Below are 17,281 nucleotides of genomic sequence, written 5' to 3' on the forward strand. Positions count from 1 at the left end.
TGTCTATATGTATATATATATATGTCTATATGTATATATATATATATGTCTATATATATATGTATGTCTATATGTCTATATATATATGTCTATATGTATATATATATATGTCGATATATATATGTATGTATGTCGATATATATATGTATGTATGTATGTCTATATGTATGTATATATATGTCTATATATATATATATATGACATAATCTGTAAGCTTCACCAGTTTGACTGAACACATAATAGCTGCTGTTGTAGCTGAGTTAATTCATCAAAAGGTACATAAAGTAGTAGTAGTATAAAATGTTAAACATTGTCGTCTTCATAATATCACTGTCAGGAATCGGCAAAAGCTGACTTGCTAAGCTAACATTAGACTTCTGGGCTAACCTGCTAGCCGATCCATGTTCTCCAAAATCCTACATATTTACTAGCCTCAATATTCTTCCATACTAGCTAGTAGAACATGCAATAAAGGTTTCTAGTTAGCTATTTAAAGTTGCAGAATATAGTGCTCACTATGTCATTACTTCTACCTTCTAGTCCAGTTCAATGAGTCATTACTGAATAAATTGTTATGAATTGCATTTTTTGTGCATAGAGACAACAATGTTTTGACAGTATACCATTTATAAAGGATAAATAGTTTATAGGCTACCTCAGAATAACTGCTATTTATTATTTTTGTTTACAAATGTAAACAATTTATATGTTAATGATGTTCATAATAATCTGGCTCATAAATGATTTTGAACTGCTTGTAATAAAGTGCTACCTTTTGGGGAATTTAGAACACAGTTACAGTACAGTTTTCCATATTCTATCCATATCTGTTTTTACATACTAATATTACATTATGCAGTGGATATAAAAGTGTGTTGGCGTGTGTTATTAAAGTCAGGATCTTGCAGACAGAGAGGAAGGAAAGAGTACATTGTAGAAAAGTACGATACACAAACAGGTGACACACACTGAATGTGTAAAGACCTGCATGTGTTGTGAAACTGCAGTTTCAGCCTCTCTGATGTTTCAAACTTCATACTGTGCCTTGTTTCGCTTCTTCAACAGGCGTCAGAGCTGGAGTGATGTAGTGCCTGGAGAGTTGGATCGGTACTCTGAAATGCTGACCGTGATCACGTCACAGCTTGGCTTCTAATCAACCATGAGCTTTTTGAGAGAGTTGAGATACGCTGGGATGAGGGAGCTGACGGACTCGTTGTCGTCATTGAGGATCTTCTCCCCTCTGCCCTCTGAGCCCACAGAGCTGGGTGACCTGACCAGGCCAGGGTACGGAGTGCTGTAACCCTGATGGAGCACAGACATACCTCACAGTCATTAATCAGAGCGAACAATGCTATCAAAATCACTGGGGATTTCAGTGATTATTTAAAGCAAAGTCAAAAACAACAGTGTCATTTTAGTTGATTCTTGATATGAAACTGCAAGTCAATAATCAAATGCAAAAATATTATAAGTGTACTACCATCCATTTTTAAACAATCATACATTATCACTTCCTGACATAAAAACAATTAATATCATGTAAAAAGATATGTAAGACAATTAATGCGCTTTTATTCTCATCATAAAGGACATCTTTTTTGTACATAAAAATCAGTTTATTTAAAGGATAATTTAAAAACAATTCAAATATGTATTAAGACAATTGCTTGGTGTATTCATTCTTCCTGTTCACACTGTCCGTTAAGATCTCTTTTTCATAAAGCCCTTCAAATGGAAGTGATGGGGACAAAATCCACAGTACTCAATATATGTATGAATGTATTCCAAAGTTTATATGACGCTTCAGCTGTCTGAGTTCGACAAATCAGACTTGAAAAATGTATAACTCAAATTTATAATTGAACTTTAAGAGCTTGTATAATAATAATTGGTCACTATATTTAAGGAGAATATCTCAAGGATGCATGTGGTGTGTTAACACCAAATGCGAAGCAAATGTTTTGAGCAGAGCGATTACATTCAAAGTCAATTTAAAGACGCGAATAGATGCAAAATTATGACGGGTGACCCAAATGATGGAATACCAAAGGCACAAATACACAAAATGTGTCGTTCACATTTTTGAATTGAAATATTTCAATGCTGTGTCGTGACAGCATATCAGAGATTCTCCTACTTTCGTCACTGACGTGCTGATGTTGTTTAATCAGAAATGGAGGACAAAAAAATATTGTAGCCATCTGTGGACACCCAGAGCTCAACAATAGTACCTCATATTGGTACAGAGACTGTACAAAAATCTGTGTGTGTGTGTGTAGTGTATGTACGTATATAAACCATAGACAGTCTATGGTATAATCAATAAAGCTGCTGCTGTATTTATGCCTAGATGACTTTATTGTAAGTGTTAATGGAGCAGCTACGTTAGCATAGCTAGGACTTACCAAACCAAACTCCATTTAGAAAACAAGCATTTTAAAATGCGCTTCTTACCTTGTGGACAGACGAAGCATAAATTCAGACTTCTTACAATCTGCATCATTATGTAGTGATCTCATCATTGTTTTGATCTGTGTATTTGGGTTCATACCTCTGTAATTAACCAGCAGACGTACTCGATACAGAGAATACAGCTCGGTGAAATGCCTTTGGGTAGTAAATGGTAAATGGACTGTACTTGTATATCTCTTTTCTAGTCTTTCCAACCACTCAAAGCGCTTTAACACTACTTGTCATCATTCACCCATTCACACCCATTCATACACTGATGACTAGTGTCTTGCTGGTTTGTTTGGTTTTCCAATGTAACTGGGGCTTCCACAACATGTACAAAGCGGTTAGTGGCATCAATAGAGGTTATGAAACATTGTTGTTATCTACATGGAGGTCAGTCTTCCTCCTTCACTTGCACGTCGGCGAGAGTTGCAAATAAACACAAACAATCCTGTGGTTAAACTTGCACATGAGGCCAAAATTTGCTTTGCTTGGTGTGAACACAGCATGAATATAGAGTTAAGGATTGTTCTGTTAATGCGTGACTTCATCTCAGTGAATGTGGAACCATGCACCGTATACACTATTCATAGGTTAAGTTGAATGAAATCCACACTTAAACATAAAAAGTTGCTCTGCTCTGATGTTCCCAATGACAATGCTAACATGCAGGTTATTAGCCGGTATAATTAAAAAATGTTAGCATGCTAACATAGCTCTAACCATAAAGTACAGCTGAGATTTGAATATAATGAGATTTGCAGGTATTTGTTCATAAACTAATATACGTTTTGGCCTGATGATGGTGTTAGAGGAAAAGCATCACTACAATTTGTCCTGACATGAACGTGTGTCAAATTTCCATCCATACAATAATTATGGAGACATTTCACTTAAAACAAAAACATCAATAAGTCAGGGGATCACCAAAGCATTTCTGGTTGACTGGAGTTTCATTCTACTTCTCATGAAATACATTTCAAACTCTTCATCAATACACATCAGCACCAAATGAAATCACTTAATTTGTGTTTTGTGGTTCTAAAACTACATTTGAGGTTTGTTTGACTCTCCTAAGCTGTAAATTGGTGTGAACAATGGAAAGAATAAAGGATCATCTCCTATAATTATAGGATGAAAATCACTTGATATAGCAAAATTAAGAAATATGTTCTAACTGCTAACTCCTGGATGGTTAGATTCACATTCTAACTCTGAATAACAATAAAAAACACTATAAAGCATATTTGTCTCGACAGAATCCCACAACGTTGAAGAAGATGACTTGTTAGTCATCAGCTGATGATCTGGTTGGTGGTACTTACAGAGGAGTATCCCTTTCCAAAACTGCCCCTGTTCTTGGTCCTGATCTTGGTGAGTGCTGACTCAGCAATGTCGGCTCGCTCCTCAGCGTCATCCAGCTCATTGACGGTCTTCCTGTACTTCGCCAAGTTCATGTTAGCTTGCTCCTCCTGCAATGACAAACAGACAAGAATATCATCAAGTGATGCACTTTATGCCAAATAGGTAGTGAGTAGGAGGAGGAGGTGACGTACAGCTTCCTCCACTTGTCTCTTGTAAGCCTTCATCTTGTTCTGCAGCCTTTCCACCAGCTCCTGCATCCTCTGCTGGTTCTTCTGGTCCTCCTCTGACTGGAAAAGCAGCTCCTTCAGACGACGCTCGTTCTTCCGCAGCGTCTTCACCGTCTCAGCGTGCCGCTTCTGCTCCGAGTCCAACTCCAGCTCCATCTCCTTCACCTGCACACAGACACACAACTGTGACTTTCATTCTAATTCTTTAGCAAGTGTTACTTGTTGTTTACATTCATGAGAATTTGTAGTCTGGCTGATTACATCATCTGAGTTATTTTGTCGGATTTAAGAAAGCTCCTCCAGAGTCACAGAAGACATTAAACAGCTGTTGTCTCAGGTTGAGTGGTACTCCTCATGACAATTAAAAACATGTGACATGCCACTTTAAAGATTGCTAATATGATTATGGTATGATTTTCTTTAGGGTTAGACAGAACCAATACAATCATAACAATCTTGCTATTCTGAGTGTGACCAGTAGTTTGGTTTGTCCTTAACATGGTCATTGGGCCAATAAACAGGGATCTGCTCATTCCAGACCCCCCAAAGGCCACAGATTCCCTTGGTTGCATTCATTTTTGTGGTAATTTGATTAATTGCACATTTGTTTGGTAATCAAAGAACAATAGAAACCTTAAGGTGGCTCATGCATTTTACATTATGTCTCGTGTTGTATGGCCCTCGGTCAAAATCTACTATTAACATCTGTATTATTTAAGTTGATATTACGCTGCTGCATTTTCTTGAATTAATTTAGGTTCAACCAAACCATCATAAACTAACTGACACACCACAAACCAGGCAGGTAGATAGTGTTCCAGCTAACCTAGCTGCCAGTAGTGGGCCGTCAGGGCCTGCAAGGCCTTCTCTGCTGGCCTAAACAGAATCACAAAGTTATAGCTATTTTATAATTTAATAATTTTTCTTAAATACACTACGTGTATTATAATTTATAAAAATATTTTTCCCATTATCTTATTTTCTCATTGCACAGCTACTGTCTTCCTCAGTTGCTCTGCTTCCAGTGCAGTTTGTTTTAAGTAGAGCTTTTATCCAATCAGATCTCACCTCTGTGTCTCTAGGTAAGAAGAGAGGCCCGAGGCCTGCAGACTCTCAAGTGAATCCCTTTGCAGTTTAAGTGAATGGGGACGATATTGTTGATTGTCATAGTGTTCAACCAATCAGATCTTTAGTTTGACATGTTGGGCGTATTCTTTGACGTGCCAGAGCCTACAAGTACGTCAGCATTACGTGCAGCTCAGTTTTCAGGTGCGGTGCTGTGTCGGAGTAGTAAGAGTTCAAATTGAAAGATATGGAAGAAATTATGACATTTTTTGCATTTTGCTTGATGTAGATTTTTTTTTTTTTTTTTACCTAGCTTTGTTTTTTTAACACTCAATGGCTATTATTTGTACAACTTGTATTTATGAAGATGGATTTTCGTTTGGTTTTATATGTGATAGGAACTATTGTTACGTCCAATGTTGCTCTGGGGACATATTTAGCCGGTGCCAGTTTTGCCAACTTGCCGACTTTCTCGCTAAATCTGGCGACTTTCCAAACCCTCATGGGGACTTTTTTTGTCAAACACTACTAGTGACAAATCTAGCGACTTTTTCTGGTGCTGTTGGAGACTTTTCTGGTGTTTTGACTCTGACCTGAAAGCACGTTCTGCACTGTCGTGAACGAGCAGCGGGTGCTGCCATGAGCCGCCCCAAAGCACTCACAAGCGGCTAGTCTCCCAGCAGCCTCGCACAGCAGTCCCAGCTGCTGCAGTCAGAGCAGAGAGGAGACGCAGCCTCGGCATATTCATATATCTGCACTCTGCAGTTAATGTATTTATAGGTGTTGAGCTTCATTTTTACATGAAACAAATAATAACCGTAGCTTTGTTTCAGGTGCAGGACAGCAGTGAAGGCCCAGGTATACAATGCACGGTCCGCCACTGCTAGCTGGTAGCTAAAGGTTTTATATCTTGATTGAACATTGTGGGGGTCATTAGGGGCCCACAGCTCATTTTTTCCCTGGGGCCCTCTAGCAGGTTGATCTGGTCATGGAATATACTTGGCAATGTTCTGCCCAAGGGATGTTGATGCTGAATATACTGTATCTGTTTCCTTTTCCAAGAAAGGTGCTTGTTGCTTTGCAGAAATTCCTTTTTTTCTGATTTTGATCATGTTTGTGTATGTGGACATTTTCGTCTAATGGTGGTGCTAAAGGAAAGGTCGGGGGGGTCAGACTCAGCATCCTGAAGGAGTCATGAAGATTTATACCAGCTTTCATGGCTATAAGGGCAGTAGTTGTCAAAATGTCTTGCTCTGTTTGACAAACCAGACTGACACGTGACTCCGTACCTTTCCCTCCAACTTCTGGATGATCTTCTTGCCTCCTTTCAGAGCCATCTGCTCGGCCTCGTCTAGCCTGCTGCTCATGTCTTTGATCTGAGCATCCAGACCTTTCTTCACTCTCTCCAGGTGGAGTGCGTGCTCCTGCTCCAGACGCAGCTCCTCCCCCACTCGCGCCAACTGAAAGAGTTAAACCAGCCATTTGAAATTAAAATACATTTACCTTAAGTAGCTCTACTGCTGTAATATCTCAATACCAATTGTCTGTGTGTGTGGTTTACCTCACAGCTGGCCTTCTTGGACTTGTCTGTTGATCCTCTTAGCGCTCCTTGCAGCTCCTCATGCTCCTGCTGCAGAGTCTGGAGATCCACCTCCAGCTTCCTCCTCCCACTCAGAGCCAACTGGAACTGAGCACACAAGAGAAAACATTGAGAAAGTCATCAATCTATGGCGATTCTGCCAACACAGAGTTGATTCTTAGCTGATGCCACCGCTGGACCCTGAAGCAGAGAGACATGACATATCACCTGGTTGTTTAGGTCGCTGTGTTTCTCCCTGGCCTCCTGCAGCTCCGTCTCCAGGGCCTTGCGGGCCCTCTCTGTGCTCTCCAGGGCTGCACGAGTTTCCACCGCCTCGCTGACCAATAGAGAGCAGCGTCGTTCCATGGCCCCCTGCTCCTCCCTGCACTCCTCATGGCTCCGTACCTCCTCCTCCAACTGGGCCTGCAGCTCCTGGGACAGGGACAATGATTCAGTCAGTAAGCTTCTAGGGAGACAGAATTAAAAAAACATACGGTACGTCATCCGTCACACCTTAATCTGTTGCTGTATCTTCTTGCTGCTCTTGCTGATCTCTGCATTGTTCTTGGTGAGCAGGTCCACCTGCAGCTCCAGCTCGTTGGTGTCAGCCTCCAGTTTCTTCTTCAGCTTCAGCCCCTCTGCCTTTCCTTTCACCTCCACATCCAGACTGGCCTGCAGGGACTCCAGCGCCCTCTGGTGGCTTTTTCTGACAGAGGAGGAGAGGGATGGATTGAAAGAAGAGGTCTTACAGAGAAGAGTTGTGCTGGTCTCACTGCAGAGACAGTAATAGAGCAGTTTAATGAGACTGGCCTTACCTCTGAAGATAATGTACTATGACTTTGTTGAAGAAATAAATGGAGATATAGGACAGGACCAAAACAATAAGGGTTAGAGAATTACAGAGTATTAGTGCTATAGGTATCTTCAGTTTTTAGGCTAGACACAAAATGATATCCAGAAGTAAGATAACAAGACTGACATGGAATAAGCAGCAGTAAAACAAAGTCACATTAAAACAATAGTTCAACAATTAGGGAAATATACTGATTTGCTGTTGTGCTGAGAGTTAGATGAGAGGATCAATACCTCTCTCATATAATTCCCAATTTAAATCCCATTAAATATTAAGTTACAGCCAGCAGCTGCTTAGCTTAGCTTAGCTTAGTAACTGGAAACAGGGGGAAACAGCTAGCCTGCCTCTGTCGTAAAGCTAAAATAATCTTCAGCTGGCTGTGCATTCACACTCAACATAAAAGTATTAGAGTGCTATCAATCTACTCATCCAACTCTTGGCAAAAAAACAGATAAACAAATTCTTTAAGACAAGATTTCAGAGCAGAGACAGTTTCAGCTGACCTCATGCTAAGAACCACGGAACTATAACTGCAAAAGCTTGATCACCCTAAGTATTTTTTAACTTGGACTCCTCAATAATTAATAGACCCAAGGTTGTTGGGTCAATAAGCAGTTACAAGTTTACATTTATAGTTATATACTCAGGCACCAGACAGTCATTTAGAATGAATTCTAAAAGGGAATGGGACAGTGGAGTGGAAAATGAAGGATTGAGCATAAACTGAGGTACCTAGCGGCTTCCATCTCTTCCTCCTTCTCCTGAAGTCTGCGCTCCAGGTCTCCTTTAGCCTGAGACAACTCCAGCTGCAGCCTCAGCACCTTGGTTTCCTCGACCTGGGAGGAGGCAAGGAAGGGAAAAAGAAAAACCAGGGAGATTTTATCGAAACTTTATTAAATTAAATAAAACTGGGTATGAGATTAATTAAGAGTAAGCGTACTGCACAACACCATAGGCTCCAATTAGCACAGCTAATAGGCAGATTAGCTGGAGCTATGTACCTCCAAAGCTGCCTCAGACTCTTCCAGTGAGGCCTGTAACTCTTCTTTCTCCATCTCAATCTTCTTCTTTGCTTTCTGGAGCTCATGGGCACTTTTACCTCCATCTGAAAGCTGGTCTGTAAGGTCAGCTACCTCCTCTGTCATCAAAGAAAAGCCACACACAAGTCAAATTAAACTAAGGGTACTATTCAGCTATTCCTTAAAACGTCATACGTGTACTCTCATACCCTGGTACATCTTGTTCTCCCTGCGTAGGGCCTCCAGCTGCTCCAGAGACTCTTCATGGGTCGTCTTGAGTTTGAAGAGCTCGCTGGCGTGTTGCCTGCTCTCCTTCTGGCAGCCTTCCACCTCAGCCACCAGCTCCTCACACTTCTGTTTCCAGTCTCCAAGGTGCTTCTCCAGGACTCGCTGCTTCTTATCCAGAGCCTGACCGCAGCTGCTGGCCTGGGACAGGGAACATATGCTTAAAGACAACAAGAAAGACATTCATGGCATGGCAACACGTATATACAACATGCATCCTCTCCTACCTTCACCAGGTCCATGCAGAGCTCCTCCACCTCTCCCTGCAGCCTCTGTTTGGTTTTCTCCAGCGAGGAACATTTGGCGTGGGTGGCTTCCACAGCCTCCTCGGCCTCCTGAAGTCTGGTTGCCAGCTTCTTCCTGTGACACATACATTATTTCGACCACTGAAATACATTCAAAGGTCAAATGTGACGGATGACCGCCAGTATTAATTTGACGTACCTGGTGTCCTCCAGCTCGTCGGCTTGCTGGATGGCATCCGACTCGTGTTTGGTCCTCCAGTGCGTCACCTCGCTGTTGAGTTTGGAGACGAGACGCTGCAGCTCTTGCTTGCTCTCCTGCTCCTCCTCCAGCTGCTCCTTCAGCACCTCGCACTCCTGCCGCACAGAGCTCAGACTGCTGCTGACTGCCTGCTTACACTGGCAGCCACACCAGAGACACATGTGAATACAGAAATGGGAGGGTGAGGGATCTGTTCAAATGTATTTGCATACTGGATATTTTACTTTTCAGACTTCCATTCTAAACACACACACACACACACTGACCTTGACCTCCTCGTCCAGATGTTTCTTCAGTTCTTCCAGTTGGGATTGGAGCAGAGCCTTGGAGCGACTCAGCTGGCTGGCTCTGGTCTCCGCCTCCTCCATCTGTCGACTCACGTCTGCATTATCAGCTGACAGGACACACAAGGAAACTGATTATCACACTGTAGCATACCACATAACAGTTCTGTTAAAAAACTAGCATACAATGTGATTTCTTTTGTTATCATTTCTGTTTGGTGACAACAGCTCATGTGCATACATAATCCAGAGAAGAAAAGTTGAACAGAAGAAAGATACAGTAGATAAAATAGCTAAATGAAGCGTTGATGACTCATTCTGTGTCTGTTGCATTGCTCTGTGGGGAATAAGTAAACTGATTTGTTTGCCATTGAAAACAAGGTAAAAGTCATGTTATTCTGTTATAGAGGGGCTCCTCACCAAAGTGGTCAAAAAGACTAGAAAAGCGCTATACAAGTACACTCCATTTACCACTTGTGTTATATGTCAAAGTTAATTAGCTAGTCATTAGCAGTACAACTCAGCCACTAATTACAGTTGTATAACGCCATCTGTGTTCTGGAAGAGCTCTTTCAACTCTCACAAAACAAGTGTAACAACACTTGAGTATTCTTGGTTTAGTATTCAAAGACATGGGCAACGTAAAGACACTATTGAGTTACATTATGGGAAGTTTAGAGAATAAAAGTCAGGATACCCGAGTGATACTCTCAATTGCGAGTCAAACAAAGCTCATGTGACTATTCAGTGTTTCTCAACAAAACACATTGTGTGTACTCTTGAGGCCTAACATAAAGGTTGCATCATTTTCATCCACATGAAACATTTGCAAGGCATTTTTTTTAATATATTGCATTATTGCAAAATTACATTGTTTACATCCATGTTTGCTTGCTTGCAGTCTTATTCTTCAGTGTTTTTTTTTGCAGATTTCTTTGTCAACAAAGTTCCTGATGTGACAGGTGAACGGTACCTGTGAGTCTGTTCCTGATGTGACAGGTGAACGGTACCTGTGAGTCTGTTCCTGATGTGACAGGTGAACGGTACATGTGAGTCTGTTCCTGATGTGACAGGTGAACGGTACCTGCGAGTCTGTTCCTGATGTGACAGGTGAACGGTACATGTGAGTCTGTTCCTGATGTGACAGGTGAACGGTACATGTGAGTCTCTCCCTGATGTGACAGGTGAACGGTACCTGCGAGTCTGTTCCTGATGTGACAGGTGAACGGTACATGTGAGGCTGTTCCTGATGTGACAGGTGAACGGTACATGCGAGTCTGTTCCTGATGTGACAGGTGAACGGTACATGTGAGTCTGTCCCTGATGTGACAGGTGAACGGTACCTGCGAGTCTGTTCCTGATGTGACAGGTGAACGGTACCTGTGAGTCTGTTCCTGGCCACACTGAGCTCAGTCTGGGTCCTCTGCAGGTCGTCTCCTCTCCTGTTGGCTTCTGACAGCTGCTCCTCCAGCTTCTTCATCTGGCTATCTGAAGACGTCTGCAGCACAACACAAACACACCAGCACACATGTTACACTCAAGTTAAAAAAGTTTAAAAAAAAGAACATTGTGACAGTGTAAGTTCATTATCAACTGCATTACATGTGACCTAACTTCCTGACCTTGGCCTTCTGCAGACTCTCAAGAGAAGCAGCCAGCTCATCCACCTCCATCCTCAGGTTCTGCTTTTCCTTCTCCAGTTTGGCTCTGGTCCGCTGCAGAGCCTCACACTGTTCACTCAGCTCTGCCATGGCATCACCGTGCCGTTTCCTCAGAGACGCAGCCAGCGCTTCCGACTGGACAGAGGTCTCCTCCAGGTCTCGCCTCAGACGCTGCAGCTCAGCCTCTCGCTTCTTGTTCACCTCCATCTGTAAATCACACACAGGCTGGTTGTCAGGTTCTGTTTTGAAGGCTGTGCAACTAATGTCCTAAGGCACCCACAAGACTGTATACTTTTCTTTGTATCATGCACAGCATATGTCCTCATGTGAGGAGTTTTCAAAGTCCTCTGTTTTGAGTGATTTTTCTAACATCGGAATGCCAAAATGTCCTCAATAACCAATTCTGAATGGAAGTTTTCTTTGAATTTCTAAAATCAACACAAAATAATATTGCTATGTAGTGTCACATGCTGATATGTGTATGTTGTACACTGAGCCAGGTTAGCTGTTTTCCCCTTTCAGTTCTTTATGCTAAACTGAGAGCTAAAAGTTAGCTTCTCCTCTACCGTTTGGCAAAAAGCATATAGTGTATAATCTAGTGCAGCTTAAAAGAATGTGTACAGTGTGTGTGTGTCTGTTAGAATGTACTGTATATAGTGTCATACGTTTTCGTCACAGCCCATGGTGTCTGACACCAACGCACAAGGCATAAAGGAGTACACAGTGAGATAAAAAGTGTCCCCAAGGGGTGCTGACCAAGCGTCCGTATTTGAAGCGTTGGGAATGAGAACGGGTTGATAGAGTTCACCTGTGAGGCGGTGACCCCTCCTGCTTCCTCCAGTCGGTCAGTGAGATCATCCAGTTCTCTGGTTAGATCTGCTCTCTGCTTCTCCACCTGCCGAAAACAGAGCAGTTCCAGAATGGTTATTAAGTCATTTAATGTTAAACCCTAACCCTATTTTTTAGGCCTCTGCTCGAAAATTGCATACCCATACTAAAAAGAGTATATCTCTGCAACCACAAGGTCTATTTGAATAACGTTGGTGTTATAATAAAGGGAACACTTGTGAGATTTGTTCAGATGTGTAAATATCAGTGTATATGTTACTGGTTAAGAGCAAATGAAGATGGGACACAGCACAAATTGAAAAGTTTCAGGTTCGCCTAAAAAAGAAAGCACTTACAGGATTATTATTTCCTTGGAATGATGTAGCTGCAGGTCTAAACCTCTCCCAAATCATAGCACAATATGTGAACAGTCTCTCCGCAAAGTCTGACTTTGTTAAAGTGAAGCAGAACAAAATTAGAGAGGTTTTAGTACAGAGAGTTCAGGCGAAGTCTCCAAAATGGTAATTTTGGCACGTGTGCCATTTGAATTTTCTCATGTACCAAACTATATATTTCACTTGTATATCACTAATGGTGTTCAAGACATCCAAATACAGCAGTTTGGCTTCATTTTGAAAGCCAGAATCCTCTCTGAGTCCTCTCTGTGTCTCTCTGCAGACTGGAGTTTTTCTCGATGTCAGCCTCCTGTGAGTACGCAGGGCTCTGTCTCAGCAACCCATTGGTCGATTTCAGTGATTGACACCTCATTTGAAGCCTTAGAGCCAATAGAATTTAGCTATATCGACCAAAATGAGATTGACAGCACTGTTAGCCAATCAGAATCAGCAGTGCGCCGTCCTGTGAGACATGCTTGGTTGTGACGCAAGGCCATTCTCAGACTTCCTGCTTCGACTCACAGCAACGTAGAAACGCCCGGAATGATTTTAGTGTAACACAGGACGTAGTTGTAACGTATTTCAGTGTGGAATTACATATATATATAAACATATCAACAGCAAAGGTAAGAGACATTTTACAACTATCGTTTGATGAAGCGATTTCTGTTGTTGGTGTTCTTTGGCTCATATCTCGCTGATGCTTTGTTGTAGCTGGATTTGATGTATATGTCCAGAATCTGTGTCTGCTTTCTTTTGAGGTATCGTGTCTGCGCATTGCATAAAATACCACAGCGGTAGAGCCAGAAATGTGGCGAGTGGGTTGAGTAGGTGGTGCTATATGGATTTTGATATTTGGTAATTCATTTAGTTGTTTGTTTGAGTTGTGTTTGGAGCATGTACAAAAGGCTTACATATTCTTGTAGCCCAGGTTCTGCTGTTTAATCTGATGTGCAACATCATATTTGTTTGTGATAAGTGTATTTTTTTACGACGGTATATGCTAAACTTTCTCCATAGCCCCCAGAAAAGGGGGCGCTCGGGCTTAAGTGGAGTTTAATGGAACATTTAGGGTAAAACTTGATACTAAATGGAGATGATTACACTAGGCTAAACCATTAGGATTTACTGTATGTTATGATACAGTGTACAGTATGTATGATCACAATGTATGAGTGGACTGATCCTCTATCTGGAGTCACAATAATGAATATTCCTACTCCACCAGAGAGCAAGTCATACTATCGTAATAAGTGTTTTCGTGCACCTAAATATGCATTAACATTCCTTGGTCAAATCAATGGGATGAACACCTCGACTGTTCTGGCCCTGAAGCAGTCCTTCCTCCTCAGACAGGATATTTACCCATCAGGGGATCAGTATGATTGACAGCCCATAGGGGGAAGTGATCTTTCCTGAGGTCAGAGGCCAGCAGAGAAACTGGTATCCAATCAGAGCAATGCAGGGGTTAACTGCTGTCACACAGTCCAAATATTATCTGTGAACTCCTGTTTCCTGTGCAAGTTATCCAGTACCCCGTTCACTGATAAACATCCTCCAGCTTAACAAGCTGTAAACACATTGTCATAATCACAACATTAAGTTGTTATGGCTAACATGTTTGCAAATTTCCTATTCCTATTAATACATGCAGCAGAATGGGAACATTGCATTCATTTGAAGGCGTGTCCTGTTGAAGGTAAGTCCAATATTCACTCTCCACCAACTCAGCACTTGCTGATAGTGGTGAGAATGAACCAAATTATATAGTTGTGGGCAGTAGATATAAAGATTTTTATCAGTGCAGCTTCAACTTAAAAAGGGGGCAGGAAGTAAATATATGCTTTATTTTAACACTAACCCCAAATCTTTAAGTGACTCAAATATAACAGTCGAATCAATGTTTTGAAATCTTATGAATGCAATACTGTTTCAGAACAAAAGACAAAATGAAAAGAAAAAAAAATCATACAAATTTCATTGTCAATATACATCTGGATCACACTCAAAATCCACACTGGCTAACCTAGTATAATACGATTTAATATGCAGTATAATACAACTTTATACCTTACATTAGAATAATTAAGTTTAATTAAGTGTTGCACATAAATACAAAACAAATAAAATACATACGTAAAGCTTCAGAAATGTATGAATGATATACTCCTCAGCAAAGTCATCAGAGAGACCCTTCTCACACACAAACGTGGTACAGCACACATGGAGAGAGTTTATAATGCTGGGCCATTACACTCAGCCACAGCGCTCTGTAGTTAAAAGCACTTGTTTTTACACAGATCTTTTACAGCTGTTCTTAAGGCAGCCGTAGATGTTGAGACTGGTCTGTGAAAGACTCTCAGGCCTTCCTGATAGCAGCAATGAGCCACAGCCGTCAACACACCTCAGGCAGAACGAGGGAAAACAGATGATACTCACTGGGGGGCTCCTCTTTCACCCCCCACACCCCCAACCTGTGGGCCACCAGCTCACGCCCCCACCCCTCCCAACCCCTCCCTCTTTGTATACAACCCTGGCTCTGTGTAGAGGGTTGACACCTAGCGCTCGGCTCACTCATCGCCCTCCTCTGCACTACTGACTGAGTCAACAGCTCCTCCGGGTCAGCACCACCCAAAACCACTCACCTGCTAATAGAAAGTCAGTGCACCCAAAGTCTCCTGCTGCAGGAGGGAGATTCTTCTTGGTTTGCACAAGAGCGTGAAGGAGTAGGATTGTGCCTCTGTTCAGCCTGTGCAATGCATGTTTGCATATGTGCTCTGTAGAAACCATCTGCGCCCTCTGCCTCCTGTGTGATGGGGGTTGTTCCCTGGCCACAGCTACATATCAACACCCAGGTTTATTAACATCTATAAGGTTGAGTATCCTACCCTGAACACAGTGGTGGGCCGTCAGGGCCAGCAAAGCCTTCTGTCTTCCTCAGTTGCTCTGCTTCCAGTGCAGCTTGTTTTAAGTAGAGCTTTTATCCAATCAGATTTCACCCCTGTGTCTCTAGGTAAGAAGAGAGGCCTGCTAGGTAGACTTTGCAGATTAAAGTAAATGGGGACGATATTGTTGATTGTCATAGTGTTCAACCAATCAGATTTTCAGTTTAACATGTTGGGCGTATTCTTTGACGTGCCAGAGCTACCGAAGTAGTCTACAAGTACGTCAGCATTAACGTGCGGCTGGCTCAGCATTAACGTGCGGTGTGATTGGTCAGTGGGCCAGCGTGACTGTTGTCACGCTGAAGCAGCTAGCAGAAGTTAGTCGTAGTAGTAACAGTTCAAGTTGAAAGATATGTAAGAAGTTATGATATTGACATGAAATTTTTAGCGTTTTGCTTGGTGTAGGTTCTTTTTTTTTAACCTAGCTTTGTTTTTTTAACACTCAATGGCTGAAGGAGGAGAAACGGATTTCTCAAGAAGCACATTTCCAGAAAAAATGGACTTCGTAAGAAAGGGTCGGCCAACCCCACAGCTAGCAGCCCTGACCCAGCCAGGAAAAGGATTTGTACGAACGGTATTCCTGGCTGACAGCGTCGGAGAAGCGTTGCACATGTTCTGGCTAAGAATGCGTTTTATTTGTGAGTGAGCGTCTTGGTGTTTGGAGCTGTTTGGAGCTACGCTAACCTGAGGTGGCTAACCAAGGCAGCAACACGACACCATAGCACGACAGGACACTTACAAGCTACGGTGCTTTTGAAAACTTTTGGAGAGACCCGAGTCTCGAGTTATTGAACACTTTGTAATCAAGGAAAGGAGGATGGACTTTGTCTTTAAGTGAACAGCAGCTTTGGTAAGTGAAGTGCTTTTGTGTTTTTACATCTGCAGTAGCGTTACTACTGTGTTCATTTGTCTATGGTGTCGTTTTTATGATATGGTTAATATTGTTCCCTCTGATGTGAATAATATTTGAATGCTCTTCAGTTTGCGTTGGAATATGTGTTTTACCGCTGAAATGTTGCTGGATTGATTTGTCATGCTTTGTTGTCATATAAATATATGTGACTGGTTCATGTGAGTTTGTTCTCATCATTGTGTTAATTACGTTGATTTTGACTATATGCATTGTCCGTTAATGACGAAGCATCCCGTCATGCGCGGGGTTAGGGTCGGACATTTGATTCTCTGTTTCAGGTGTTGTTTTCTTTAAGAAAGCATGAATTATGATCTGGAGAAATGGGGATTGTGTGGCGATTGCTTTAGCCTGTTTTGACTTTTCGTGTCACCTAATTTAACGTGTTTCCATCCTGACGAGGAGAGTGCAAAGATATTGATGGTATATCTGTATTTGTCTTAAATATTACATCCTGGTTGTGTGTGTGTGTTTCTGAGAACACTCCACTGTACAGTATGTGTGTATGACAGACATTCCAGTTGGGGGAAGATCCCATGGAAAATAGTGCTGTCTGTCAGCCTGTACCTCCTGATGATATCTTCCCTGTGCGACCTGATGAGCAGAGTCAAACAATAGCACGCCTGTCTGCAGCAGAGGTATGTTGTGTTTGAGCTCCTCTGAAGACCCAGGCTGCGGAACAGATAAAGACCTGCATGTCTCTGCCTGCCTCTTTCAATGCTCTGTGGCTTTGCAGACTGGTGTGGGGGGGGGGGGGGGGGCCGAGACCCGGTTAGCACCATTAGGAATACCACCCAGAGTGGGAAGAATTGTGCAAAACACGCCCTTGGGCCCACTGTCGCTCTAGTCAACACTCAAGGGGAGATATGTACCTCTGCATTTCTACCTTTACCGACTGTAACATGAA

General features: G+C 42.2%; 1 protein-coding gene across 1 annotated transcript in view; it reads right to left on the bottom strand.

Annotated features, from left to right (window-relative positions):
- Positions 1-158: 158 nt before the first annotated feature.
- The window catches only part of LOC116397958 (putative uncharacterized protein MYH16), a 78,875-nt gene continuing 61,752 nt past the window's right edge, over positions 159-17,281 (bottom strand). Inside the window, exons 8-23 of the mRNA XM_031873898.1 lie at positions 12,105-12,191; positions 11,258-11,503; positions 11,016-11,133; positions 9,618-9,745; positions 9,292-9,488; positions 9,075-9,207; positions 8,772-8,988; positions 8,545-8,681; positions 8,276-8,379; positions 7,204-7,396; positions 6,919-7,122; positions 6,673-6,798; positions 6,401-6,571; positions 4,011-4,211; positions 3,780-3,926; positions 159-1,302 (exon numbers count right to left, since the gene is read on the bottom strand). Of these exons, the coding sequence (XP_031729758.1) occupies positions 1,150-1,302; positions 3,780-3,926; positions 4,011-4,211; positions 6,401-6,571; positions 6,673-6,798; positions 6,919-7,122; positions 7,204-7,396; positions 8,276-8,379; positions 8,545-8,681; positions 8,772-8,988; positions 9,075-9,207; positions 9,292-9,488; positions 9,618-9,745; positions 11,016-11,133; positions 11,258-11,503; positions 12,105-12,191 (2,562 nt within the window). The 3' untranslated portion in view covers positions 159-1,149. The remainder of the gene's footprint in view (positions 1,303-3,779; positions 3,927-4,010; positions 4,212-6,400; positions 6,572-6,672; positions 6,799-6,918; positions 7,123-7,203; positions 7,397-8,275; positions 8,380-8,544; positions 8,682-8,771; positions 8,989-9,074; positions 9,208-9,291; positions 9,489-9,617; positions 9,746-11,015; positions 11,134-11,257; positions 11,504-12,104; positions 12,192-17,281) is intronic.

Source organism: Anarrhichthys ocellatus, unplaced genomic scaffold, assembly GCF_004355925.1.
Source record: "Anarrhichthys ocellatus isolate YVR2014 unplaced genomic scaffold, GSC_Weel_1.0 scaffold76, whole genome shotgun sequence".
In the NCBI taxonomy this organism is placed as follows: Eukaryota; Metazoa; Chordata; class Actinopteri; order Perciformes; family Anarhichadidae; genus Anarrhichthys; species Anarrhichthys ocellatus.